The 27,711-nt window shown below is 45.3% G+C and overlaps 1 protein-coding gene across 4 annotated transcripts in view; it reads left to right on the top strand.

Annotated features, from left to right (window-relative positions):
* The first annotated feature begins 1,664 nt into the window (after positions 1-1,664).
* LOC123764541 (thymidylate synthase) overlaps positions 1,665-27,711 on the top strand; it is a 71,682-nt gene continuing 45,635 nt past the window's right edge. Inside the window, exons 1-4 of one of the 4 annotated variants that reach the window (XM_045752522.2) lie at positions 1,665-1,982; positions 7,698-7,739; positions 9,418-9,705; positions 17,096-17,231. In XM_045752522.2, coding sequence (XP_045608478.1) covers positions 1,800-1,982; positions 7,698-7,739; positions 9,418-9,705; positions 17,096-17,231 — 649 coding nt within the window. In that variant the 5' untranslated portion in view covers positions 1,665-1,799. Of the gene's footprint in view, positions 2,091-7,697; positions 7,740-9,414; positions 9,706-17,095; positions 17,232-27,711 lie in introns of all 4 variants that reach the window. The other 3 variants (XM_045752521.2, XM_069314582.1, XM_045752525.2) reach the window with 3 other exon arrangements.

The following is a 27,711-nucleotide window of genomic DNA, read 5'->3' as shown; positions in this document are numbered from 1 at the left end:
CAAAGCAACTATAACAGGGTAATACGAAACACTATAAATCTTGAATATAAACAATACATATACCAAGAACTGGTATATACAACTAAGCAATATATACATAAACAATAAAATGGAATAAGAACCAATTCTTAAAGCCAAATCTATAACATGCTTGTGTCCTAAGCGGATGTAGAATGTGAGCGGGGAACATTACCCTTGGTCTCTATCCCATCTCTGCCTCCAGACGGGTGATTGGGCTGGATAGAAGCCAAGGAGTCTGCCTGAAGTGGCCGCTGAGTGTAGTCTTGTGTTGTCAATGAGCGTCTGCGAGCCGCAGCTAGTACGCCGTGAACTTCGTCAACATCTTTAGAACAGGAGCAAAGTGAAATCGACGGCAGGGAGCTGCCATTCAGTAACTGTAATAAGGATAATAATAAGAATACAATGTCGTAAATAATCGTACAATGAAGAATACAATGTAATAACGTAAATAACCGATGACGGCAAGTGCCGCAGAATGGAAGAAATTAAGAAAGCAACGCCAAACCATAATAACAATTTATATTTTAATAAAATAATACTGGAATGACAGTAACGATACGGAATAATAATACTGCCATATAGCCCAGCAAATAAAGGGAAGATAATAGTATTAACGTAGGCCCTGGGCGGCTGCATCCCGGCACCGCTGCGTGCGTTGTAATGGTGATCAGAGGAATATCCGGCTCGCGTTCTCTTCCTCGCCGCATTAGGGTGAGGAGGGGGGGGGGGGGGTTCCAGCTTGTCGTGGCTGCGAAAAAAGGGAACAGAAGAAGCCGGCGTTGAGCGCCAAGCGGGCAGAGCGCAGTGGAAGGAATAGCGGTTGGAGGTAAGGGGCCCCTAACCTAATGATAGATGAGGTAAAATTAAATAGAATACTATTACGTAGTAGGAAACAACAATGGCGAAGGAACAAGAAGAGTAAAATAGCCCAGAAGGCCGGATGGCCAAAGAACGTTAGCGACCGGATGGCCAACAGCATGCTGGCTGCTGCTGGCCAACAGCATGCTGGCTGCGCTGGCCAACCACAAGCTGGCCGACGTCATGCTAACTGACTGGCTTGAGCTTGCCGAAAGGAAGGCCGAATGGCCAGTTTTGTTTTTGCATGACACCGTGCGCGGCCATGCTAAACTTCTCGGTAGCGTCCAAATGTAACTTAATGTACTGTCGATACGATGAAGAATGGGTGGTCAAATATAATGCACAATATTCAGAATATATAATGAGGGAAACGAGTGTAATAGGACGAAATAACCGGAGGAAAAAAAAAATTGGGGGGGGGGGGGCCCACCCGAATGCACTGCAACTAGCGTACCTTAGCTGAAAATAACTTAAAGACACAGAGGCAAAGCAATAGATTAATACAAATCCTAATTGATAGTCCCTTAATAACAAATTGAACGTGAAACTTAAACAAAGAGTAAATTGCGATCCCCCGCTTGCGATCAAGCAGTGACCATTTAAATTTTTTAATTTGATTTGAAGTAAACTAACAACATGGAGAGTTTACAATTACTGACCGTCATCTGTTGACGGTATAGAGCATGACTATCATTGTTGTTGTTAAAGATTCGCTACCTGAAACAAAAAGTTTTAGGTAACACGGGCTATGGTGAGCCCGTAGTGCCTTCATGACTATCAGCTGTTTCAGTTTTATAGCGGTAGTTGATCCCCCTGGACCCCATCCTTCGCCAAGAACCCATCTATCACCGATATATCGCTATAAATACTGACAATGCATCATAGTTTGACACCAATATACATGAAAATGGTGTAAATCAATGTCAGGGAGTAGGGTATGGCGCTTGGTGAAGGGGTTATGGAGGTCAGTAGTGGTGGCGAGAGGCGGCGGGGGACCAGCTGGTGGCAACACAACAATAACAACACACACAATGCGCGGGAAAGATGTTCATTCCCGCCAAGACTCTCTCAGCTCAACAACACTTCCACACCACCTTGTCAAAGTATATTGCCAGGATGTGTTTGTGTACGGTGTAGATATATAGTTGTATATGTCGGTGTAATCCGTGTAATTCTGTTTACAAATAGAAGCAAAGGATTCAAAGAAGAGAGTGAGGAGCAAAGCAGTATTTGAATTTACCGGATTAACCTGATAGATATAGTCTGATATAAACTATACTACAGTAATATATATTGCTGGACAGTGCATTTATCTTGTGCTTTTAACGCAAGTATACAATTTTGCAGCGGATACCAGTCACTTCGTCCCCAAGATGGCTTACAAATATTTAAAATCCTAGTCTAACCTAACCTAACCTAGCCAAGCCTAGCCTAACCTAACCTAACCTAACCTAGCCAAACCTAGCCTAATCTAACCTAGCCAAGCCTAGCCTAACCTAGTCAAGCCTAGCCTAACCTAGTCAAGCCTAGCCTAACCTAGTCAAGCCTAGCTAAGCCTAACCTAACCAAATCAGGCTAATTTAAAATATATTTTGCATTAAACAATTGGTAAATATGCTTGGTTGAAATGCCTCTGTGTAGTTCGGAATGCCTATGTGCAGAGGAAGTAATGGCAGGGGGGAGGGAGGAGATAGTGATGGCAGGGGGAGGGAGGGAGGAGATAGTGATGGCAGGGGGAGGGAGGAGGTAGTGATGGCAGGGGGGAGAGAGGGAGGAGGTATTGATGGCAGGGGGGAGAGAGGAGGTAGTGATGGCAGGGGGGAAGGAGGGAGGGGGTATTGATGGCAGGGGAGGAGGGAGGGAGGAGATAGTGATGGCAGGGGGGAGGGAGGGAGGAGGTATTGATAGCAGGGGGAGGGAGGAGGTAGTGATGGCAGGGGGAAAGAGGGAGGGGGTATTGATGGCAGGGGGGAGGGAGGAGGTAGTGATGGCAGGGGGGGAGGGAGGGAGGAGGTAATGATGGCAGGGGGAAGGGAGGGAGGGAGGAGGTAGTGATGGCAGGGGGGGAGGGAGGGAGGAGGTAGTGATGGCAGGGGGGAGTGAGGGAGAAGGTATTGATAGCAGGGGGGAGGGAGGAGGTAGTGATGGCAGGGGGGGAGGAGGTATTGATGGCAGGGGGGAGGGAGGGAGGAGGTAGTGATGGCAGGGGGGAGGGAGGGAGGAGGTAGTGATGGCAGGGGGGAGGGAGGGAGAGAGGAGGTATTGATGGCAGGGAGGAGGGACGGAGGGAGGAGATAGTGATGGCAGGGGGGTAAGGAGGGAGGGGGTAGTGATGGCAGGGGGAGGGAGGGAGGGAGGGAGGAGGTATTGATGGTAGGGGGGAGGGAGGGAGGGAGGAGATAGTGATGGCAGGGGGAGGGAGGGAGGAGATAGTGATGGCAGGTGGGAGGGAGGGAGGAGGTATTGATGGCAGGGGGAGGAAGGGAGGGGGTAGTGATGGCAGGGGGGAGGGAGGGAGGAGGTATTGATGGCAGGGGGGAGGGAGGGAGGCGGTAGTGATGGCAGGGGGGAGGGAGAGAGGAGGTATTGATGGCAGGGGGGAGGGAGGGAGGCGGTAGTGATGGCAGGGGGGAGGGGGAGGTATTGATGGCAGGGGGAGGGAGGGAGGGAGGAGGTAGTGATGGCAGGGGGGAGGGAGGGAGGAGGTAGTGATGGCAGGGGGAGGGAGGGAGGGAGGGAGGGAGGAGATAGTGATGGCAGGGGGGGAGGGAGGGAGGAGATAGTGATGGCAGGGGGGGAGGGAGGGAGGAGATAGTGATGGCAGGGTGGAGGGAGGGAGGAGGTAGTGATGGCAGGGGGAGGGAGGGAGGAGGTAGTGATGGCAGGGGGGACGGAGGGAGGGAGGAGGTAGTGATGGCAGGGGGGAGGGAGGGAGGGAGGAGGTAGTGATGGCAGGGGGGAGGGAGGGAGGGAGGAGGTAGTGATGGCAGGGGGGAGGGAGGGAGGGAGGAGGTATTGATGGCAGGGGGAGGGAGGGAGGAGGTAGTGATGGCAGGGGGAGGGAGGGAGGAGGTATTGATGGCAGGGGGAGGGAGGTAGGAAGTATTGATGGCAGGGGAGGGAGGGAGGGAGGAGATAGTGATGGTAGGGGAAGGGAGGAGGTAGTGATGGCAGGGGGGAGGGAGGGAGGGAGGGAGGGAGGAGGTAGTGATGGCAGGGGGAGGGAGGGAGGGAGGAGGTAGTGATGACAGGGGGGGGAGGTAGTGATGGCAGGGGGGAGGGAGAGAGGGGGTAGTGATGGCAGGGGGGGGAGGGAGGAGGTAGTGATGGCAAGGGGGGGGAGGGAGGAGGTAGTGATGGCAGGGGGGGAGGGAGGGAGGAGGTATTGATGGCAGGGGGGAGGGAGGGAGGAGGTATTGATGGCAGGAGGAGGGAGGGAGGAGGTATTGATGGCAGGAGGAGGGAGGGAGGGAGGTAGTGATGGGAGGGAGGGAGGAGGTAGTGATGGCAGGGAGAGGGACGGAGGGAGGAGGTAGTGATGGCAGGGGGGAGGGAAGGAGGGAAGAGGTAGTGATGGCAGGGGGGAAGGAGGGAGGGAGGAGGTAGTGATGGCAGGGGGGAGGGAGGGAGGAGGTATTGATGGCAGGGGGGAGGGAGGGAGGAGGTATTGATGGCAGGGGGAGGGAGGAGGTAGTGATGGCAGGGTAGGGAGGGAGGGAGGAGGTAGTGATGGCAGGGGGGGAGGGAGGAGGTAGTGATGGCAGGGGGAGGGAGGGAGGGAGGAGGTAGTGATAGCAGGGGGGGGAGGGAGGAGGTAGTGATGGCAGGGTAGGGAGGGAGGGAGGAGGTAGTGATGGCAGGGTAGGGAGGGAGGGAGGAGGTAGTGATGGCAGGAAGAGGGAGGGAGGGAGGAGGTAGTGATGGCAGGGGAGGGAGGGAGGAGGTAGTGATGGCAGGGGGGAGGGAGGGAGGAGGTAGTGATGGCAGGGGGGAGGGAGGGAGGAGGTAGTGATGGCAGGGGAGAGGGAGGGAGGAGGTAGTGATGGCAGGGGGAGGGAGAGAGGAGGTAGTGATGGCAGGGGGGAGGGAGGGAGGAGGTAGTGATGGCAGGGGGGAGGGAGGGAGGAGGTAGTGATGGCAAGGGGGAGGGAGGGAGGCGGTAGTGATGGCAAGGGGGAGGGAGGGAGGCGGTAGTGATGGCAGGGGGGAGGGAGAGAGGAGGTAGTGATGGCAGGGGGGAGGGAGGAGGTAGTGATGGCAGGGGAGGGAGGGAGGCAGTAGTGATGGCAGGGGGGAGGGAGGAGGTAGTGATGACAGGGGGAGGGAGGGAGGGAGGAGGTAGTGATGACAGGGGGAGGGAGGGAGGGAGGAGGTAGTGATGGCAGGGGGGAGGGAGGGAGGAGGTAGTGATGGCAGGGGAAGGGGAGGGAGGAGGTAGTGATGGCAGGGGAAGGGGAGGGAGGAGGTAGTGATGGCAGGGGAAGGGGAGGGAGGAGGTAGTGATGGCAGGGGAGGGAGGGAGGAGGTAGTGATGGCAGGGTAGGGAGGGAGGGAGGAGGTAGTGATGGCAGGGGAGGGAGGGAGGAGGTAGTGATGGCAGGGGGGAGGGAGGGAGGAGGTAGTGATGGCAGGGGGGAGGGAGGGAGGAGGTAGTGATGGCAGGGGGGAGGGAGGGAGGAAGTAGTGATGGCAGGGGGAGGGAGGGAGGGAGGAGGTAGTGATGGCAGGGGGAGGGAGGGAGGAGGTAGTGATGGCAGGGGGGAGGGAGAGAGGAGGTAGTGATGGCAGGGGGAGGGAGAGAGGAGGTAGTGATGGCAGGGGGGGAGGGAGAGAGGAGGTAGTGATGGCAGGGGGGAGGGAGGGAGAGAGGAGGTAGTGATGGCAGGGGGAGGGAGAGAGGAGGTAGTGATGGCAGGGGGGAGGGAGAGAGGAGGTAGTGATGGCAGGGGGGAGGGAGAGAGGAGGTAGTGATGGCAGGGGGGAGGGAGAGAGGAGGTAGTGATGGCAGGGGGAGGGAGGGAGGAGTTAGTGATGGCAGGGGGGAAGGAGGGAGGAGGTAGTGATGGCAGGGGGGGAGGGAGGGAGGTAGTGATGGCAGGGGGGGAGGGAGGGAGTAGGTAGTGATGGCAGGGGGGGAGGGAGGGAGGGAGGAGGTAGTGATGGCAGGGGGGGGGAGGGAGGAGGTAGTGATGGCAGGGAGGGAGGAGGTAGTGATGGCAGGGGGGGAGGGAGGGAGGAGGTAGTGATGGCAGGGAGGGAGGAGGGAGGAGTTAGTGGTGGCAGGGGAGGGGGAGGGAGGTAGTGATGGCAGGGGGAGGGAGGGAGGAGGTAGTGATGGCAGGGGAGGGGGAGGGAGGAGATAGTGATGGCAGGGGGGAGGGAGGGAGGAGATAGTGATGGCAGGGGGGAGGGAGGGAGGGAGGTAGTGATGGCAGGGGAGGGGGAGGGAGGTAGTGATGGCAGGGGAGGGGGAGGGAGGTAGTGATGGCAGGGGAGGGGGAGGGAGGTAGTGATGGCAGGGGAGGGGGAGGGAGGTAGTGATGGCAGGGGAGGGGGAGGGAGGTAGTGATGGGAGGGGGAGGGAGGTAGTGATGGCAGGGGAGGGGGAGGGAGGTAGTGATGGCAGGGGAGGGGGAGGGAGGTAGTGATGGCAGGGGAGGGGGGAGGGAGGAGTTAGTAATAACCAGAAATAAATACAGTTTTGATATTCCTAGAGTACGACTTAATCAAACTAGAAATGCTCTACAAATCAAGGGGCCCAGAATGTGGAATGACCTTCCCAACCATGTTAAAGACTGTACCCCTCTCAACCAGTTTAAGTTAAAAACGAAGCTATACCTAATAAATTCCCTGTAACCTACCTTACCCTTCTATTGTCATCCAATGTCTGTTTTTCTTTAAAGAGCGCTGTTTGTCGACATATTTGTATTTGTGCTGCTTTTTCATCTATGTTTTCATTTCTTGTTTTCATCTACTCATTATGCTCATTTAGTATTAAGCTTGTCATTTAAGTTTATCATGCCCGAAACGCTTTGCGTAATAGTGGCTTTAGGCATTGTATGTACTAGCTCTACCTATAAGTCAACCAATCTTTGTAAAAATTTATTGTATGTATGTACCTTACCTAAATAAAATATTATTATTATTATTATTATAGTGATGGCAGGGGGGAGGGGGAGGGAGGTAATGATGGCAGGGGGGAGGGGGAGGGAGGTAATGATGGCAGGGGAGGGGGAGGGAGGTAGTGATGGCAGGGGAGGGGGAGGGAGGAGGTAATGATGGCAGGGGGAGGGAGGGAGGAGGTAGTGATGGCAGGGGAGGGGGAGGGAGGTAGTGATGGCAGGGGAGGGGGAGGGAGGTAGTGATGGCAGGGGAGGGGGAGGGAGGAGGTAGTGATGGCAGGGAGGGGGAGGGAGGAGGTAATGATGGCAGGGAGGGGGAGGGAGGAGGTAGTGATGGCAGGGGAGGGGGAGGGAGGGAGAGGTTGGAGGTAGTCAATTTAATATAATGATAATATTAGCCTGGAGCACTCTGCATAGTAGCAGGTTCATTTAATATGCAACATCTGGACCTTAAAATGTACCTCTATCATATGTTCTTTGTCCATATATTTTATGAATAAAGTATTATTATTTATTGTTACAGATTAGGCAAGGTTAGGCTTGGTTGGGTTGGGGTTAAGTAAGCTATAAAATTCGTTGGTGAGCCGTCGTGTGTACGATGTGAGGTATCCAAAGTAAAATGCTGTTTTTTCAATACAGTACTGTATTGTATTGTATTGCTTAATGTACAAGTAATTCAGAACTGGGTTCTTTCAGATGATGACTGAAGAAACTAGACCATCAGTTAATGGCAAGGAGGTGAGTGATATCAAAGTTGACATTCACTAACATTTTATCCCAAGTTACCTTTGGGAATTCATTAATTTATCATCATTTAAGCATGGGTTAATTCTGTGGTTACTCCCTTGAAGTTAAATTATCTTTTAAGGTAGATGGGTAGATGCTATTTAACTTGATGCTTGTGGGCAACAAAGAAAGATTTTCCTTTCTTCTGTATTTGCAATGTTACTTAATTCTGAAAAAAAAAACTAAATTATTGAATGTAAAGTGAAGAGTAACGAAATATATTGGCAGGAATTAAAACAATGTACTGTACTATATTTTCATCAGTCTCCAAAACATGGAGAATTTTGCAAATGTTTATATGCAATCAGGTCAGAGTCCCTGACTCTTGCAAACTTGGGTAATTACATGAGTAATTACGTAAGTGTAGTTACAGGACGAGAGCTACACTTGTGGTATCCTGTATTCCCACCACCCTTTGTCATATAATGCTTTGAAACTACAGTACTAGTACTGATGGTTTTATGTGTTATATGACGGAGTGCCACATGGGACAACATGAGCATAGCTACTACACTTGGCTACATAGCTATACTTCTGTAACTACACTTAGGTGATTACTTATGTAATTACGCACGTTTGCAAAAGTCAGGGCCTCGGAACTGATTGCATGCATATGTTTGCAAAAGTCAGGGGCCTTCGAACTGATTGCATGCATACGTTTGCAAAAGTCAGGGGCCTTGGAACTGATTGCATGCATACGTTTGCAAAAGTCAGGGGCCCTCGGAACTGATTGCATGCAAACGTTTACAAAAGTCAGGGGCCTCAGAGCTGATTGCATGCATACGTTTGCAAGAGTCAGGGTCTTGTAGCAAATTCTCCACATTTTGGGGTCTGATGGTGCAATCAAGTCATTGGTAAAGTTGGGGACTGATGTGTGGAATGAGCTCCAAAACCCCCTCTTGCAAACATGCATATATTCTGCTCCAAGACCCTCATTTTTGGTGCTTCCTATTTATAAAGATTTGTAAAACTTCAGGATATTGTTGACTATATAGAAAAAGATGCAAGTGAGCCAGGGTATGGTGTAGTGAGTGAAGATGAGATTATGCATCCAACATTTATAGTAAAGAAATAGGAAGTTTATATTAGCAGACCAAAGAGCTAATTATAAACGATGCAAATGAAAAATGTAGGCAAATCAAAATACAGCAGCTCATATTTGGCAAGATCGGAAAGCCAAAGACCTTCAACCAGCAAAGCCGCAGCAGCTGGCAGTTAAAGCTGACCTTGTCAAGCATTTCCACAATAAATCTGAGACTAGGTTAGGTGAGCTAAAGGTATAGAATTGCAGTCCTACAGTGATCAAAAAGTAAGCTTCACCAAGGTACGATAATCTGAAAATTTATAGTCATTCTATTTTATTTTTTATGAAGATCCTTCCTTAACCTTGTAAATTGGATTATTTCATGTGGAAATACTAATGATGTTGATATTGGGTACAAAAAAATTACAAATTTGTTTATTTTTCATGTTAGAAATTTGGTTAATTCGGATTTCCGTGTAATTTGGATTGTGGTCTAATTGTATTGAAATCTGATTACCTGTATGATAATTCATTGACCTCATGTGCAATAAAATGAAATATTTGTATATATATAAAGTGTTATGATGAATTCCATTCTTTCAGCAGGTGACAGATGACGCTAAACCACCAGCTGAAGTCAACGGGAAAGAACCACCATCTGAAGTCAACGGGAAAGAACCACCATCTGAAGTCAACGGGAAAGAACCACCAGCTGAAGTCAACGGGAAAGAACCACCAGCTGAAGTCAACGGGAAAGAACCACCATCTGAAGTCAACGGGAAAGAACCACCAGCTGAAGTCAACGGGAAAGAACCACCAGCTGAAGTCAACGGGAAAGAACCACCAGCTGAAGTCAACGGGAAAGAACCATCAGCTGAAGTCAAAGGGAAAACTGTGAGTTTTATGGGCATATTTTTTATGTAAAAAATTTGTGAAAAAATTCACATAATTTTTTTTTATATACTTTATAGTACAGTGTAAGTTTTGAAGAACGTTTAAAAATAACTTGTGTTCATTATTTGGATTATTTGGGTTTTGAAAGGTGCAGTGTTCCTGTGAAGATGACAGCCATAAGAGGATTTTGATTAGATTTATATAGTCTCAGCAAATTGGTAGTTTCCATATGCTGCACGTAGGTATTGAATTCTTCTTAAGAACACTCAATTCTATTCAAAGTTTCCAGCCCATAAGGATGAGAATGCAAGTCATCTTGCACTGGACCAGTTGAACTGGTTAGCTATGTAAAACAGGTATTGTGTGGATTTTTGTGTGTTGTTAATCAATAATTGGTTCAGAAAAATCAATTTGACATGACTGTTTTATGGACTTGGTAAAAATAGTTCTGCTATAATTATTATGATGATAATAATGGTAGAATTTTATTGATTTAGCATCACTGTTTGCAAACCCTTAGGTCTTGAGTATCATTACTGTTTTAAAGAAGTTTAGTTTTTGTTGGTACAGTATCGGTCTTCAACATTAACCCTCCCAAAATATTGGTACTGGTTAATACCTGTATCCAATGTGCTTCTTTTTGAGAGATCATCCACTCCCACAGCCTGGCTTTTGTAGACAGTCTTCCCTGATGATATGATTAGCTGATCTGTGAGGCCGTTTGTCTCCATAACCTGAGGTGGTCAAAGTTTTTGATATGGGTGCATCTCTAGTTAACAAATCGGTACTCCAGAGCCTCCCTGATGCTGAGCAGCACATGGAGTGGAGTTAATGTGTAGGTGAAGGAACTTTCTTGATGTCATTACGAGCCAGATAGTCTTCCCTAGTGTTTTCTTTACTCAAGCATGACCTAGCAACGATGTTTGATAGTGATCACCGCTCTTTCATTTAATGTAACTGACTCGCCATAGATGTATCATGCCTTGTATAGAAACTGTTGAGAGCCTCTTGTTGAATCACTTGTGTTATTAAAAGATTATTGAAGTGTTTGTGTACATGGATGCATGGATGTACTGTGTGTGTGTAATTACCTAAGTGTATTACAGGATGAGAGCTATGCTCGTGGTGTCCCGTCTACCCAGCACTCTTTGTCATATAACGCTTTGAAGCTACTGACAGTTTTGGCCTCCACCACCACTTAACTTGTTCCAACCGTCTACCACTCTGTTTGCAAAAGTGAATTTTCTTATATTTCTTCGGCATCTTTGTTTAATTAATTTAAATCTATGACCTCTTGTTCTTAAAATTCCAGGTCTCGGGAAATCTTCCTTATTGATTTTATCAATTCCTGTTGTATGTAGTGATCATATCACCTCTTTTTCTTCTGTCTTCTAGTTTTGGCATATTTAATGCCTCTAACTTCTCCTCGTAGCTCTTGCCCTTCAGTTCTGGGAGCCACTTAGTAACATGTCTTTGCACCTTTTCCAGTTTGTTGATGTGCTTCTTAAGATATGGGCACCACACAACCGTTGCATATTCTAGCTTTGGCCTAACAAAAGTCGTGAACAATTTCTTTAGTATTTCGCCATCCATGTATTTAAAAGCAATTCTGAAGTTAGAAAGTGTGGCATAGGCTCCTCGCACAACATTCTTTGTGGTCCTCAGGTGATAGTTTTCTATCTAGAACCACCCCTAGATCTCTTTCTTTATCAGAATTCTTTAAAGATTTCTCACGTAATTTTTATAGGTTGTCTGGGGGTCTATGTTCTCCTATCCCACATTCCATAACATGGCATTTATTCACAATAAATTCCATTTGCCAAGTGGTGCTCCATATACTTATTTTGTCTAGGTCTTCTTGAAGGGCATGACAATCATCTAAGTTTCTTATCCTTCCTATTATCTTAGCATCATCAGCAAATATGTTCATATAATTCTGTATTCCAACTGGTAGATCATTTATGTAGACAATGAACATCACTGGTGCAAGAACTGAACCCTGTGGTACTCCACTTGTGACATTTCTCCAGTCCGATACATTGCCTCTAATTACTGCCCTCATTTTTCTATCAGTCAGAAAAACTTTCATCCTTGTTAGAAGCTTACCTGTCACCTCCAATATTTTCCAGTTTCCAGAACCTCTTATGTGGAACTCTGTCGAAAGCCTTTTTTAGGTCCAGATAGATGCAGTCAACCCAACCATCTCTTTCCTGTAAAATTTCTGTGGCTCGATCATAGAAACTGAGTAAATTCGATACACAGGATCTTTCAGATCGAAAACCATACTGTCTGTCTGATATTATATAATTTCTCTCCAGGTGTTCTACCCATTTAGTTTTGATCAGTTTTTCCAATACTTTCACTATTACACTTGTCAATGATACAGGTCTATAATTGAGGGGGTCTTCTCTGCTGCCACTTTTGTAGATTGGAACTATGTTAGCCTTTTTCCACACGTCTGCTACGATTCATGTACACAGGGATGCCTGAAAGATCAGGTGAAGTGGAATGCTGAGCTCAGATGCACATTCTCTCGGAACCCATGGTGAAACTCCATCTGGATCTGCTTTGTTCTTATTTAGCTCCTTGAGCATTTTTTCCACTTCGTCTTTAGACACCTCTATCCGCTCTATGTTGTTCTCTGGAATTCTTTTTGTGTCTGGTTCCCTGAAGATTTCATTTTGTACAAACACACTTTGGAACTTTTCGTTTAATGTTTCACACATTTCCTTTTCATTTTCCGTGAATCTATTTCTCATTTTCAACCTCTGAATATTATCCTTTACCTGCAATTTGTTGTTTATGAATTTATAGAATAGACCTGGTTCTGTTTTACATTTGTCTGCAATCCCTTTTTCAAAATTTCTTTCTGCCTCTCTCCTCACTGCCGTGTAGTTGTTTCTCGCATCTTTGTATCGCTGGTATGTTTGGGGGTTCAGCCTCTTCCTGTATTGATTCCATTTTTGTGTCTTTTGATCTCTGGCCCTATCTGGTGTGTGTGTGTGTGTAATTACCTAAGTAATTACCTAAGTGTAGTTACAGGATGAGAGCTACGCTCGTGGTGTCCCGTCTCCCTAGCACTCTGTCATATAATGCTTTGAAATTACTGACGGTTTTGGCCTCCACCACCTTCTCACTTAACTTGTTCCAACCATCTACCACTCTGTTTACAAAACTGTGTGTGTGTGTGTGTATGTATGTATGTATGTATGTATATATATGTATGTACAGTATGTGTATGTAATATATATATGTGTAATTACCTAAGTGTAATTACCTAAGTGTAGTTACAGGATGAGAGCTAGCTCGTGGTGTCCCGTCTTCCCAGCACTCTTTGTCATATAACGCTTTGAAACTACTGACGGTCCTCCACCACCTTCTCACTTAACTTGTTCCAACCGTCTACCACTCTATTTGCGAAGGTGAATTTTCTTATATTTCTTCGGCATCTGTGTTTAGCTAGTTTAAATCTATGACCTCTTGTTCTTGAAGTGCCAGGTCTCAGGAAATCTTCCCTGTCGATTTTATCAATTCCTGTTACTATTTTGTATGTAGTGATCATATCATCTCTTTTTCTTCTGTCTTCTAGTTTTGGCATGTTTAATGCTTCCAACCTTTCCTCGTAGCTCTTGCCCTTCAGTTCTGGGAGCCACTTCGTAGCATGTCTTTGCACCTTTTCCAGTTTGTTGATGTGCTTCTTAAGATATGGGCACCACACAACAGCGGCATATTCTAGCTTTGGCCTAACAAAAGTCATGAACAATTTCTTTAGTATATCGCCATCCATGTATTTAAATGCAATTCTGAAGTTAGAAAGCATTGCATAGGCTCCTTGCACAATATTCTTAATGTGGTCCTCAGGTGATAGTTTTCTATCTAGAACCACTCCTAGATCTCTTTCTTTATCAGAATTCTTTAAAGATTTCTCACATAATATATAGGTTGTGTGGGGTCTATGTTCTCCTATTCCACATTCCATAACATGACATTTATTAACATTAAATTCCATTTGCCAAGTGGTGCTCCATATACTTATTTTGTCCAGGTCTTCTTGAAGGGCATGACAATCATCTAAATTTCTTATCCTTCCTATTATCTTAGCATCATCAGCAAACATGTTCATATAATTCTGTATACCAACTGGTAGATCATTTATGTACACAATAAACATCACTGGTGCAAGAACTGAACCCTGTGGTACTCCACTTGTGACATTTCTCCATTCCGATACATTGCCTCTGATTACTGCCCTCATTTTTCTATCAGTCAGAAAATTTTTCATCCATGATAGAAGCTTACCTGTCACCCCTCCAATATTTTCCAGTTTCCAGAACAACCTCTTATGTGGAACTCTGTCGAAAGCCTTTTTTAGGTCCAGATAGATGCAGTCAACCCAGCCATCTCTTTCCTGTAATATCTCTGTGGCCCGATCATAGAAACTGAGTAAATTCGATACACAGGATCTTCCTGATCGAAAACCATACTGTCTGTCTGATATTATATCATTTCTCTCCAGGTGTTCTACCCATTTAGTTTTGATTAGCTTTTCCAATACTTTCACTATTACACTTGTCAATGATACAGGTCTATAATTGAGGGGGTCTTCCCTGCTGCCACTTTTGTAGATTGGAACTATGTTAGCCTGTTTCCACACGTCTGCTACGATTCCTGTACACAGGGATGCCTGAAAGATCAGGTGAAGTGGAATGCTGAGCTCAGATGCACATTCTCTCAGAACCCATGGTGAAACGCCATCTGGGCCAGCTGCTTTGTTCCTCCCGAGCTCCTTTAGCATATTTTCCACTTCATCTCTAGACACCTCTATCCGCTCTATGTTGTTCTCTGGAATTCTTATTGTGTCTGGTTCTCTGAAGATTTCATTTTGTACAAACACACTTTGGAACTTTTCATTTAATGTTTCACACATTTCATTTTCATTTTCCGTGAATCTGTTTCCCATTTCCAACCTCTGGATATTATCCTTTACCTGCAATTTGTTGTTTATGAATTTGTAGAATAGGCCCGGTTCTGTTTTACATTTATCTGCTATCCCTTTTTCAAAATTTCTTTCTGCCTCTCTCCTTACTGCTGTATAATTGTTTCTCGCATCTTTGTATCGCTGGTATGTTTGGGGGTTTGGCCTCTTCCTATACCGATTCCATTTTTGTGTCTTTTGGTCTCTTGCCCTCTCACAATTTCTGTCGAACCAATCCTGTTTTCTGGTCCTGCATCTCTGTTTTGGTATAAATTTTTTTGTGCCTTTATCATATATTTCACAAAACTTGCCATACATCTCATTCACTTCCTTGCCTAGCATCAAGTCTGTCCAATTATACTCACTAAAAAAATTTCTAAGGTCACCATAATGTCCTCTCCTGAAGTCTGGTTTTTCAACTGCTTCAACCTCCTTATTTTCTTCCAGCTTATAACGCATTGCATACTTTATTCCCAAAAAGACATGGTCACTTTTACCCAAGGGAGGAAGGTACTGAATGTCAAATATCTCTTCCTCCTTCCTGGTAAATATCAAATCTAGCATGGAGGGAACGTCCCCTTCCCTCATCCTCGTAGCTTGTTTAACATGTTGATACAAGAATGTTTCCAGGATGAGGTCTACAAATTTACAGGTCCAAAAATCTTCTGTTTTAGCTTCATATGCTTCCCAGTCTATGGATTTCAAGTTGAAGTCACCGACTATCAACAGTCGTGATCTATCGTTATCCGCTCTCGCTATAATCTCTCTCATTATTGTTATAAGACCTTCACGTTTACTATCTAGCTCCTCCTTTGACCATGTGCTGCTTGGCGGTGGACTATATGCATTTATCATCATTAGTTTATCATCCTCATAGCAGATCTCTAGTGCTATTATGTCAACTTCTTGTGGATTGGCAGTCATTATTTCCTTCACCTTTAGGTGTTCTTTTACCAGCACAGCAACGCCACCGCCTTTCCTAATTTTTCTGTCCCGTCTCCAAATTGAGTAGCCCCTTGGGAATATGACCTCATTTAAAATTACATCTTCAAGTTTTGTCTCCGTGAGTGCAACAATGTCTGGTGTCTGCAGCTGTATTACATCACTTAACTCCAGTATCTTCGATCTCACTCCATCTATGTTGGTGTATGCAATCTTCAGGAACTTGTTCCCCCTCTCCTTATTCTTCACTCCCCCTCTCTCTATTGATTTTGTTGGTTTGCCTTTATGTACCACTTTACTGGTTTGCCTACCCCTATCACTTTGTAGAAAAAAGAATTTATTTCTTCTTCATTCCTGCTCTCATTTAAATGTTTTGCCTCGGCGAGGTTCAGTTTCAGCTTCTCTCTATCTTCTTTTGAAAGATCTCGTCTTAACGACCACCCTTTCCCATCCTCATCCCTTTGCAATTTTCTAGCATTCCTTAGTACTTCTTCCATCTGTTTGGCACCGTTTAGGGTGTGTGTGTGTGTGTGTGTGTGTGTGTGTGTGTGTGTCTCGTACCTAGTAGCCAGAACGCACTTCTCAGCCTACTATGCAAGGCCCGATTTGCCTAATAAGCCAAGTTTTCTTGAATTAATATATTTTCTCTAATTTTTTTCTTATGAAATGATAAAGCTCCCCATTTCATTATGTATGAGGTCAATTTTATTTTATTGGAGTTAAAACTAACGTAAATATATGACCGAACCTAACCAACCCTACCTAACCTAACCTATCTTTATAGGTTAGGTTAGGTAGCCGAAAAAGTTAGGTTAGGGTAGGTTAGGTAGGTTAGGTAGTCGAAAAAACATTAATTCATGAAAACTTGGCTTATTAGGCAAATCGGGCCTTGCATAGTAGGCTGAGAAGTGCGTTCTGGCTACTAGGTACAACACACACATATATATATATATATATATATATATATATATATATATATATATATATATATATATGTATGTATGTATGTATGTATGTATGTATGTATGTATGTATGTGTGTGTGTGTATGTATGTATGTTTGTTTGTTTATTTGTTTATTTATTTATTTATTTATTTATTTATTTATTTATTTATTTTATATATTTATTTATTTATTTTATATATTTATTTATTTAAAAAATAATGTACATGTGTATGTAATATTAACAATTGTGTAACTAGCTTCACAATATTCACTTGCTTAGCTAAATGAACTACGGGGTTCAGTTACTGAACCGATTAAATGCCTTTGTAACCCTTTCCACCACCGCCCATGGGATGGGTATGGGGTACATAATAAAGAAATTAAATTCACTGTAATAGCATTAGCTATTACTATTGGTATCGTTACATTAGATGTACCGATACCAATATTTTGTCTTGTACCGATACTCTGATGCCGATACACAGGTAAACCTCTAATTATAATATTAAACAAAGCCTCACTTTGCAGTTTGAAAGGCATGATGAGCTTCAGTACTTGGATTTAGTCAGAAACATATTGAATCATGGGACCAGAAAAGGAGATCGGACTGGCACCGGCACTATTTCTCTCTTTGGTGCACAGATGAGGTTCTCTCTAAGGGATGGTGAGTTGGAATTCTGTGTGTTTACATACGGAAATACATGACTTCAGTACGAGGCCATTTTCATTGTCACAATTAACTACTTGGATTAGATAGCACTAATGGTTTAGTTGCATAAACAAGATATGGCAAAATAATCCTTTATCAGTAAATGGGTAAAACCTGAAGACAGTTTGTGTTTTGTAACATCTACGCTAGTTAGTAGACTTGTGCAGTGACTAATTGTAATATTTAAGTGTGTGTAATGCCTGTGTGTGAAGTGTTTGTGATCAAACTGTGTAGCAAGAGTGTCATTGATATGTTAAGATAAATACAAAAAAGGTCCCTGTTAACATGAGGAAGTATTTGTGTATCTATTTATTTATGTAGATAGGATATTTATTTGTATTTGGTCATGGTTACATTTGTGGTTTAACATGTTAGCTGTGCATCACATAATAAGAATGACTGGTGCACATCAAATTCCGAGATGATTTTAGGTACTGTACTGCAAAACCTTTGAAATGGCCGCAGGTACATGGGGCTGACATTCACTTCCTCAGGCCGCCAGTAAACACATGCCGTCTTTGATAAAAGTTATGGTTTCCTCACCTTGTTGTGAAGGCCTCGGGAACAACATGGTAAACACGAGTAGCACGTGCAGCACCAGCTCTCACCTCCATCATATGGCTCGTGCCTGCACCATCACTTAATGAGGATGAAGCAAGAATCATCAATAATTTAACGATGATAACGACATAGAAGGTCCTGACAGTGATAAAGATTATGGGCAAGGTTTAGGTAACTGAACCCAATGCAGGTGGTGGTGATTGCCAGTACAAGGCACACAGACGCATGCATCTTTACATCGTGTGACAATACCTCATTTTCCTTTGGAAAATGAACCTGGGAAAAATATAATCAGGATTTAGTGACCAAGATTCTTATAATAATAGCAGTCGTGGCTAGTATTAGTGGTGTGTTTAGTATACAGTATTGGGTGGCAGTTTGCTTCGTCAGATGCCGAGTGTGGGGGCTGTGTTCGGATTGCATCACTGGTCATAAGGTTATCACAGCCATGAAAACAGCTTAGCATTTCATAATGGTGTATAAGCATGTAGTTAAATATAACGTGTGTATACAGTATATATGATGTGTATGAGCAACAAAAAACAATTTTATTGTTCAAAGAATATAATATTGCGCACATATTAGTGACATAAACCAACCCATCCTCCTGTTTATATAGTATAGTAGTTTCTGGGAGGAGCCCCTTCGGCTCCCCGGAGCTATCCAGGCTGATATAGATATATTAGATTTTGGCATCAGTCAGTGTGACTGGAGTTCTTAGGCCTACCGGGGACCATTAGCCAGAACCTGGCCCCCCTCAGAGAGGCAAGAGGCGCAATGGCCTATAGAATTGTACATGTGATTTGGAACATTCTGTGTCTGCCATTGACCGGGTCAGGCATCCAGAAAGGTAAGCATCCCAAAACAAACTCTTATTCTGGTTGAAACTAGTACTGAAAATTAAACGAGTAGACAGAACTCTCCAGAGAAAAACAAGCAAACGAGCATGACGTCACCACATGCCGCACCCCCATCTGAGCAGCTCCTCGCTTTCTGGGAGGGGGAAGGGGAAGCCCCAGACCCCTCATGCCAGCTACCCACACCTTTAGTTCTCGGCTGATGTGTTTGAGGCTTGGGTGTGTGACTCCAACTCCTGATTCTTGTTTTCAGCGCTGTGCCTTGTGTCTAGTGCTGTCTTCAGGGTGGTGCGTGAGCTGGGAGTAATCTTTACAGGTACTCGGGCTGCGTGTGCTTAGGGTTGCCTTCCCTAAGTGCCCTGTAAGTACCGCCCTTGGGGCTTGGGGTTCTCTTCCACAAGTCACCTTGGAGTCTACCTCTGTTGGTCTTTTGCTGCTTGGTGATTGACCGCCCCGGATGTGCAGAGGGGGGTGAAGAGTTTCCTCCTCCCTTGTTTACCTTGGGGTAAAGGGTAGTTTGCACTGGTAGGGGCACGGGGTACTGCACAGCTAATCACCTGTTAAAGCGACCGGCTCTGTTTCGTCTAGGTACGTTGTCCTCTTGCAGGGTGTTTTTTTTTTTTGTTTTTGTTTTCTGCCTGGTGGGGAGGGAAGTCTGCCTTCGGTTGGTTGCCACTGTACCTCCATATATATATCTCTGGGGTTTTGGTGGTATCCCATGCTAGGCCCCTTTGAGTGGACACGTCCTGGTGGTTCAGCTTTTAGAAGTTTAGTCGACTTGGGTGCCGGTTCGCAGTACCCTGCCTGGGCTTCCCTTAGTGATACCAGTCTAAGGGCCCTGGGAAACCCCGCGGGGACACAAGGGGTCCAATGGATGCAACCCCTGGGTTCCCTCTCGCCTTGTGCGAGTTTGAGGGTTGCTCTGTGCCCCTTGTCTCAGGGTGACTCACTGTTTTTGCCTCCGTCATGCTTCCTGCTGGGTTGGTGACACTTTCGACCCAGAGTCCTGCGCGTTTTGTTGCTTGTTAGTGACTCAGTTCACCCAGTCCACTGATGACTATTTTCATGCGGGTCAGCTCAGGCGTTGCATGCTAGGTATAAGTTGCTGCAACGCTCTAGGTTGATTGCTAACCCGGAAGTCCCAAGGCTGCCCCATTTTCCTTATACGGGCCCGGACTTGGGGGTGTTGGTATCTTCGGCCTTATTTCAGTCTGCACCCCCCTTGTTTTGAGACTTGGGCAGTCTCGGGTGATGCCCCTTCCGGGGTGGTGACGGAGGCATTAGAGTCGGTTCCTCCAGCCATTGCATTGGGGTCTGACAAGTGGGCCCCTTTCCTTCCTGCCTTTTTGGCTGCCCCGGCTTTTTCTTTTGAGGCCGGGGCTTTGGAGGACGATTCGGCCCCGGGTCCTGGTGTGGAGGTTCCCGGGGTTGGGGAGGGGCTGACTTGGAGGCCTTGGGCCCTGTTGGACCCCACCTGTGTTTTCCTACCCTCCGAGTGGGGCTTACTGTTGCAAGGTTGAGTGGGATTTTCTTTCCCCCCTCTGCGTACGAGTTGGATTTGGTGTTGGCCCCTCCCCGGGTCCCTTGGTTCCGTCCTTCCGGAGGTTTTCGGCTTCCTGCATCCCGCTTCACGAGGTGCAGGCGGGCCATTGCAGCTTACCTCCTGCGCGACCCGGATTATGCCTATATAATGGATACGTCTTCATTCAGGTTTGGGTCTTCGTCTTCCTACTGGGTTCGTTATGAGGTTCCGGAGTCGTCCTGGCTAGCGGACTGCCCTGGGCTGTCTTTGGATGCTTGGAGTACTTTCTGTTGTATCCCGCATGCTTGAGACGCTGATGGTGGTCCAGGTTTACCTGGGGGGGCGACTTCAAGCACCTCAATGCGTGTTTGCTCGCCTCTGCCCTTCAGTGGGATGTTGGTTGGTACCTGGTTGATGGGGTTCTGGGAGTTCTTCTACTCCCCAAGCCCGGCCCAAGGCCAGGCTCGACTTGTGAGAGTCTGGTCCACCAGGCTGTTGCTTGGAATGGCCCGCAGGGCCACATACCCATCACAGCCCGGCTGATCCGGAACTTCACTTAGAAAACCGTCCAGTTTTCTCTTGAAGATGTCCACGGTGTGGTGCAGCTTCACCTGCAAGTTCCATCCCTTTTGGCTGCATTGGTATCTGAGGACTTGTGCGCTCGTGGCCTGTTGGCTTCGGTCTTGCAGTTCTTTTCCTTCCTGGAGCTGTCTTCGGATTGGCTTGATGAGGATGTGGAAGCGCTTAGGGCCAGTCCTGCGGGATGATGTGTTGCCATTTTTCTCTTCGCGTCTAACGTATCGGCAGGTGGTGCTCGCTTCCTCGTTAGAATCTGCTTGGGCCCTGGCTCTTAGATTTTCGTCGCCCTTTTGTTCCTTGCTGTTTGCAAATTCTGCGGTCGGGCAGTATCTGCAGCCGGCTTCTTCTAGTTGTCGTCCGATATCGGACTTGTTGGTTCTTCGGGGTTCCCCGGGGGGAGGGGGTTGGGGTTCTTTCCAGTGGGGTTGTGCCAGGGCTCGAGATTCCTCTCGTCGTGGTAGGCCGCTGGTTCCAGTTTCTGTGCCGGTGCCAGTTTCTGTTCCGGCGCTGCCTTCGGACCCTATTGGCCATATTGTGGTTTGTCCCATTAATGGGGCGATGGAAGGGAGGCTCACGCTGTTTGCTCACACATGGTATTACGATTGGTGGGCTTTTCAGGTCGTTTCCGATGGCCTGTGATGGCGTTGGGTGGCCCCTCCTCCTTCGGGGGGTTCGGGGCTGGCGGGGCAGGCCTCTTCTCCTGCACTCTTTTGGCTCATCTCGGAGTGGGTGCACTTGGGTGTGGTCAAAACGATGACGCCCCTCAGATGGGCTTCCCATTTATTCCCCGTCTGTTGTGTGGATTTGCTGTTCATTCTGGACTTGTCTTGTCTGAATCTCTGGGGTTTCTTGCCCCTCCTTTTGGTTGACCACTCTGTTCCAGGTCAGGCTTCTGTTGGAGCTGGGCACTTGGATGGTGTCCCTGGACCTCCGGGACGCTTATTGCCACATCCTGACTCATCCGGGGAACCACATCCATGACCACACCTCTTCGCATCGGTGTGGTCGAGGTGTCTCCTGGTATATGTGGTGCGCTTCCCCGACTGTGAGGCCGTCGGGGTCAATGCTTTTCGGAAGGACTGATCGAGGTTGGGTTACCTGTCCGTCTTTTCCCTGGTTCAGCTGTTGCTTCAGGTTCTAGCTCACTTGGAGACTTAACCAGGGGAGAGTAGTCCTCTTGGTCCCTTGGTGGCCGGCCCAGCCTTGGTTTTAGGTGCTGCTTGCTCCGTGTCTGAACCCAGGAGTCTTTCCGCGGCTCCGCCTCTTTCAGCAGATCGGTCAGGTCCGTTGTGTGGCTGGTTTGATCTTCTCTTCGAGTTTTCGCGTATGATATTTTGGACTCGAGTCTATCACCATCTGTATGGTGATCAGGTGGCCTCGTTAATGGTGTCCCACCTGCGTGCTTCGTCTTGGAGGCAGTATGACGTTTCCTGGCGGTCCTTCCATTTCTTTTTGTCTCTTCGTAGGTGTACTTTGCTTTCTGTTAAGGTTGTTTTGTTCTTTATCTCGTGGCTGTTTCAGGAGTGTCATCTTATGCTGAAAACTGTTGCCTCGTATTGTGCGGTACTGTCGGAACAGCTGCAGCCTGCTTTTGGCATCGATGTTACTTCTGTGCCATTTTGCAAGCTTTGTCCTTCCTTTTGTGGTTGTTCCAGGACTGTTATCTTATGTCGCATACTGTTGCCTTGTATTGTGTGGCACTGGCGGAGCCGCTTCGGCTTGCATTCGGTATTGATGCTGTTACCTATCGTTCGTTACGGCTCGTGACCCTACAGCAGCCAAGCTTTAATTACGTCTAGGGATACGAGAAAACTGCTGTTCTCAAGAGCGGGTCACCAGTATAACCCGTTGATAAGTAATGAGCACATAAATAAAAATCTTCCTTTAGGACTGAAGAATAGATACAAAATATTATATAGATATATATTCAAGACAGTATAATATAAAAACACAGATGGTCAAGTTAACTTATACAACAAACAAAGGTATTGTCCTTCTCCTAATATAGTATAATAAAATATGGCACAACAAGAAGTAACAGACTTATCTCCCACATGTTACTCTTCCTGGTCCCCCGACGCTACTGAACTCTCGCTCTGTCGCCACCCACATTCTCACCTCCCGTCTGCCTCATCCCAGGATGAGGGATGGAAACTAAGGACTTTTTAATATTTAAAACTAATTGAACAACCACTTGTTCTCAAAACACACAAGAATGCAAATTACAGATAATAGTTACTTACAAAATATATAAGTACAATGCCACCTGTTTAATTACAGTAAATAAACAATTACCTAACTAAATAAAAGTGACATCTGGAACTCCCAAACTGAACAGGTCCAGCTTTCCCGAATCAAACAGGTAATAGACGTGTGCAAAGCAACCGCGCTCCTGTCTCCACTGACGCTGCCACACCACACGATAATTTACAAAAACACAATGTGTGTACATATACAGGCAATGATATAATAGAATAAACAAGTTATTTTAAATTTATATACGTATTCTGCTAGGAGTACGTAACACTTCCACCTCCAAGAAAAAAAATGCAATAGATTGAAGATCAATGGCATTTTTTCAAAGTAAAAGGTATGACACTTGAGATTTATGGTATTAATTACACCAAACATGTATAAGTAATTAGAACACATTTCTGGACAAAAATGAAAACACTCCAAATATAGTCTTACAGGAAACTCAGAAATGTCAGTCTTATGACTATGTTCTACATATGTGTCACTGGAGTATGCAAATTTATCTCTCCAAGGTACTATCTCATTTATTTCACTTTGTTTCAGATCATATTTCACACTCCTATCTACAACAGTATCATTAGTAGCATGAATAGAATTGTCAATAAAGGTAGCTGCTTTCACACAGTTATCATGGCAATTTAGCTTTTCATATGTTTCTACTATTTCTCCAAGATCAGTCCCATATTTCCATGTGATCCCTTTTCCACATGGTGAAGTTTTCCAAGACAGACTCCATTTTCCATTTCTCCCTTTTTCTGGAGCTGAACTGCTTAATTGAAGCTGACTGGATGTTGAGTAGATTTGGGACTTCTCCTGGGTATGCTCTGACACAGACATCTGCTCTTCATCACTCTTGATCCTCTGTGGAACACATACTCTCGCCCAATGGATACTAAAATTAGAGAAATTAGCATTAAACCTCACAATTATGCATAAGACTTTCCCATTCATAGAACCTTCCGAAACACAAGACACCGACTTAGCAAACCTTTGACCTTCAAACCAAAAAATACAACCCAAGATAAGTGCAAAGACTACCTGATCGAACTGACTCAGATGATCCATAAGGAACACAGAAATCAATTGCCTCATAACTCTGTCATAACGATCAGTGAAAGAAAACAGGCATATGCCTAGGCACCATATCTCAATCATAACTCTCAAGACAAGTTCACACCCTCTGATGGTGAACTCGAACACAACACACACTTTCATCAACCATCTAGTCTTCCAAAAGACTAAATAAAACATGCCGAAAACTTTACAACCCTCACCATCACTTCCCAAGTGATTTACGTCTGATGACAACCAATCAACCAAGAGGTTTAAGGGTCTTAACATCTGGAAAATGTACAGCAGATTACCTGAGAAACGCCCAAGGACAATCTGAAACCCTTCACAATGATTAACACTAGGTAGGATAACCTTATCCCCCAACTTGAAATACACACCTGGAGCCTCAAACATCTGCTCCCCAGTATGATTTAATCCTTCACCCACAATATGACTCTGAAAGTCAACTCCAATATGACTCTGAAAATCAACACCACACTTGAGTGGAACATACACTTTCATCACTCGTGCATCAAAATAACCTGGATCTGAATATAGAGACACTGCTCTAGCATAACTCACCACTTCCTCAGAACTGGATGCACAACCTACTTGAGTAAACTCTCTCTGCTCAACCACAAGGCTTGACAAAGATGTCCCACAGTCCATTACTTCACAAGAAAATGGCTCCTGCAGAATAAAAGTAGATTTCAACATCCTACACACACACTGACTCAATGTATACAATGAGAAATACTTACTCCACATAGAATAAGAAACACAACTCCGCAACTTAGATCCAAATGATACCTTACCACTCTCAATGATTTTACCAAAATTTCCTCCCATGACTTCTGGAGCTGCTTGGAGTACTGTCTGCTCACAATCAATAATATCACTACCAAGCTGGGTCACATCCTCACAGACAACTGAAGAGGGAGGCTCAATGGGTCTCCATCTACTCAACAGAAGCTGATCCTCTGGCTGCTTTCCCACGCTCTCCAAAACTGGATCTACAGTACAGACTGTCTCCTTGCTTCTCTCTGAAATCTTAGGGTCAGTTCTACTCAAAGCACTTAAATGAAGGGAATCTGAAACGAGCGGGCAAGTAACAGGTAGTTTGACCTCCTCCCCTATTATATCACCTTGACTAGGGTGAGGCGGGGCCTCTACAACGGACTTACTCTCGACAACTGATTCTAAACTTGGAGTGAGCGGGAATACTTCTGCCAACCCGACATCTTGTCCTAAACCATTCACTTGGCTGGAATACAGAGTCGTGGCTTTTAAGTTTCTCTCAACTCCTGGCACAACGTTCGTAGTGAGCGGGCAAGACAATGGTACATGGACATCCTTTCCCAATTTATTGGAATAAAGCAGAGTCATAGTATCAGGCTTACTCTCAACAACTAAATCGGCCACACAGGAATCTGGAACAACCACATCCCACTTCTCCACTGAAGGGGTACTGGTTACTGGAACAAATGCTTGAGTAACAACATCAGAACTGACAACTGGATTTATAATAGTACTGACATCAGCACAGGTAGAATGGACAAAACCATCTTCTCCAACAGGTTGTTCATTCATAGAACTAACTTCAGCACAGGCAGAATAAACATGGTCTGCAACTGGCTGTTTACACAAACGGGGATCATTCTCACCCACAACATGATTTATGGCCACATCATTACCCAATATAACATCCACACCTGGGATGGGCAACTGTGTACTAACACCCACAGTGCATAAACTTGGTGTAATGGTGGATCTGAAATTAATGTCTATTAGAGGTACAGTTTTACATCCTGCAACACTCTGAAGAACAACAAACTTTCCAGTATCTCTCTTTTCAACATCAGAAAGAATACTGGATGAAATTATGGTTTGGGAAGCACCTGTATCACAAAGAATAACCACTGGCTTCCACTTCCCATTAATACACAAAACTTAACCTGAAGACATATATGGTGAATACTGTTTCACCCAATTGGGGTTTACAGTTACATGTTTATTAGTAAGTTTATTTTGCACACCTCTGCAATAAATGAGACCAGTTGGTCGTAACTCAGGGTGCAATATAAAACATGAATTAATTCCATGGCCTTTTCTCTTACAATGGGAACAGGACCTTACAGTGGACACAGCTGTGGAACCAACTGTAGGTTTAGAAATAACCTTATTATTATTTGACATTCCTGACAATGAAGTAGCAGGGTTAGGTTTTGTAAGAGAAGAGCTCATGGGAGTAACTGGAGTACTAGGACTGGATGGATTCTGATAAGGAGTTCGGTGAGCATTATAATTTACTCTACGACTAGACTTAGGTGAAGTGGCCGTAAACTGGGCCTTAGTCAACAACTCATGCTCATCCGCGAGCTTTGACAGCTCATAAATGTCTGTTACATTCTTTTGTTCTGCCATAAAAGTAGACAACTGGTCTGGGAGACATGACAATACTTCTTCCATTATAAGAAGATTCTTTAGAGCATCAAAGTCAGTGACTGAAAGTGACTTTAACCATCTGTTGCAAAAATTCGTCTTCTGACGAGTAAAATCTGCTATTGTCTGATCCCTTATCCTCCTTAGGTTTCTAAACTTTTGCCTGTGTGCCTCTGGATTTAACTGATACGCATTTAAGATGCTTTTCTTTACAAATTCGTAATCAAAGCTATGAGCGTCAGGTAGGGATGTAAAAACCTCCTGACTACGCCCCTTAAATTGAGACTGCATAATGGCTACCCACTGATCCCTTGGCCAGTTCATACTGATGGCAATTTTATAAAAATGTGCAAAGAAAACCTCAGGATCCTCCTCATTGAACTTTGGTAACTCTATATACTTATGCGTCCTGATGGGATTATTATCACTATTTATTGAAACATTACTAGTATTTCCATGCCCAGCTGCCATACGCTGTGATTCAAGCCTGAAGTTAATGTCAGCCATTTGTTGTTGAATCTCTAATTGCCTAGTTTGTTCCTCGGCTTGTTGCTTCTTTGTGGCTTCTATTTGCAACTGTGCCTCAATTTCTAAACGTCTAGTCTCAAGCTCCCTCTGCTGAGCTTCAGCCTCTAATATTTGCTGTTCTTTTTGAGCTTCAAGTTCTAATATTCTCTGTTCTTTTTGAGCTTCAAGCTCTAATTGGCGAGCTTCTAACTCAAGACGCTTTAACATCATCTGATCACTCGACTCCTCTCTTAACTCTTCTAGAATTTCTTCATCTAACTCTCCATTCTCAACAAAATGTGTCCCAATGACTTTCAATATTTGGGCTTTAACCATTCTATTGTTGGCGGTCAAATCCAAATGATTTGCCATTTGTATTAACTCAGTCTTTTTAAGGCTCTTAATCCCTTCAAAGTCTGGGTGAGCCACCAACGCTGCAACTTTCTCCTCCATCGTTACTAACACTTGGCACTTGATTCACAACAATAATTAAAACAATGGCACTGCACTACACTTCACTGTAAAATTGTCACCACACTGAAAATTCGCTTGGCCTCACTGCACAAACAAAATATATAGGATGACTTACCTCAAAATCGTGAAACGTTGTTACTTGACACACAGGAAAGCTTGCTTGGCACATGGAATAGTTCTTAAG

The sequence above is a fragment of the Procambarus clarkii genome, chromosome 79 (genome assembly GCF_040958095.1).
Source record: "Procambarus clarkii isolate CNS0578487 chromosome 79, FALCON_Pclarkii_2.0, whole genome shotgun sequence".
Taxonomy (NCBI): Eukaryota; Metazoa; Arthropoda; class Malacostraca; order Decapoda; family Cambaridae; genus Procambarus; species Procambarus clarkii.
The sequence above is the reverse complement of the archived record's forward strand: the minus strand, read 5'-3'. Positions and strand labels throughout refer to the sequence as shown.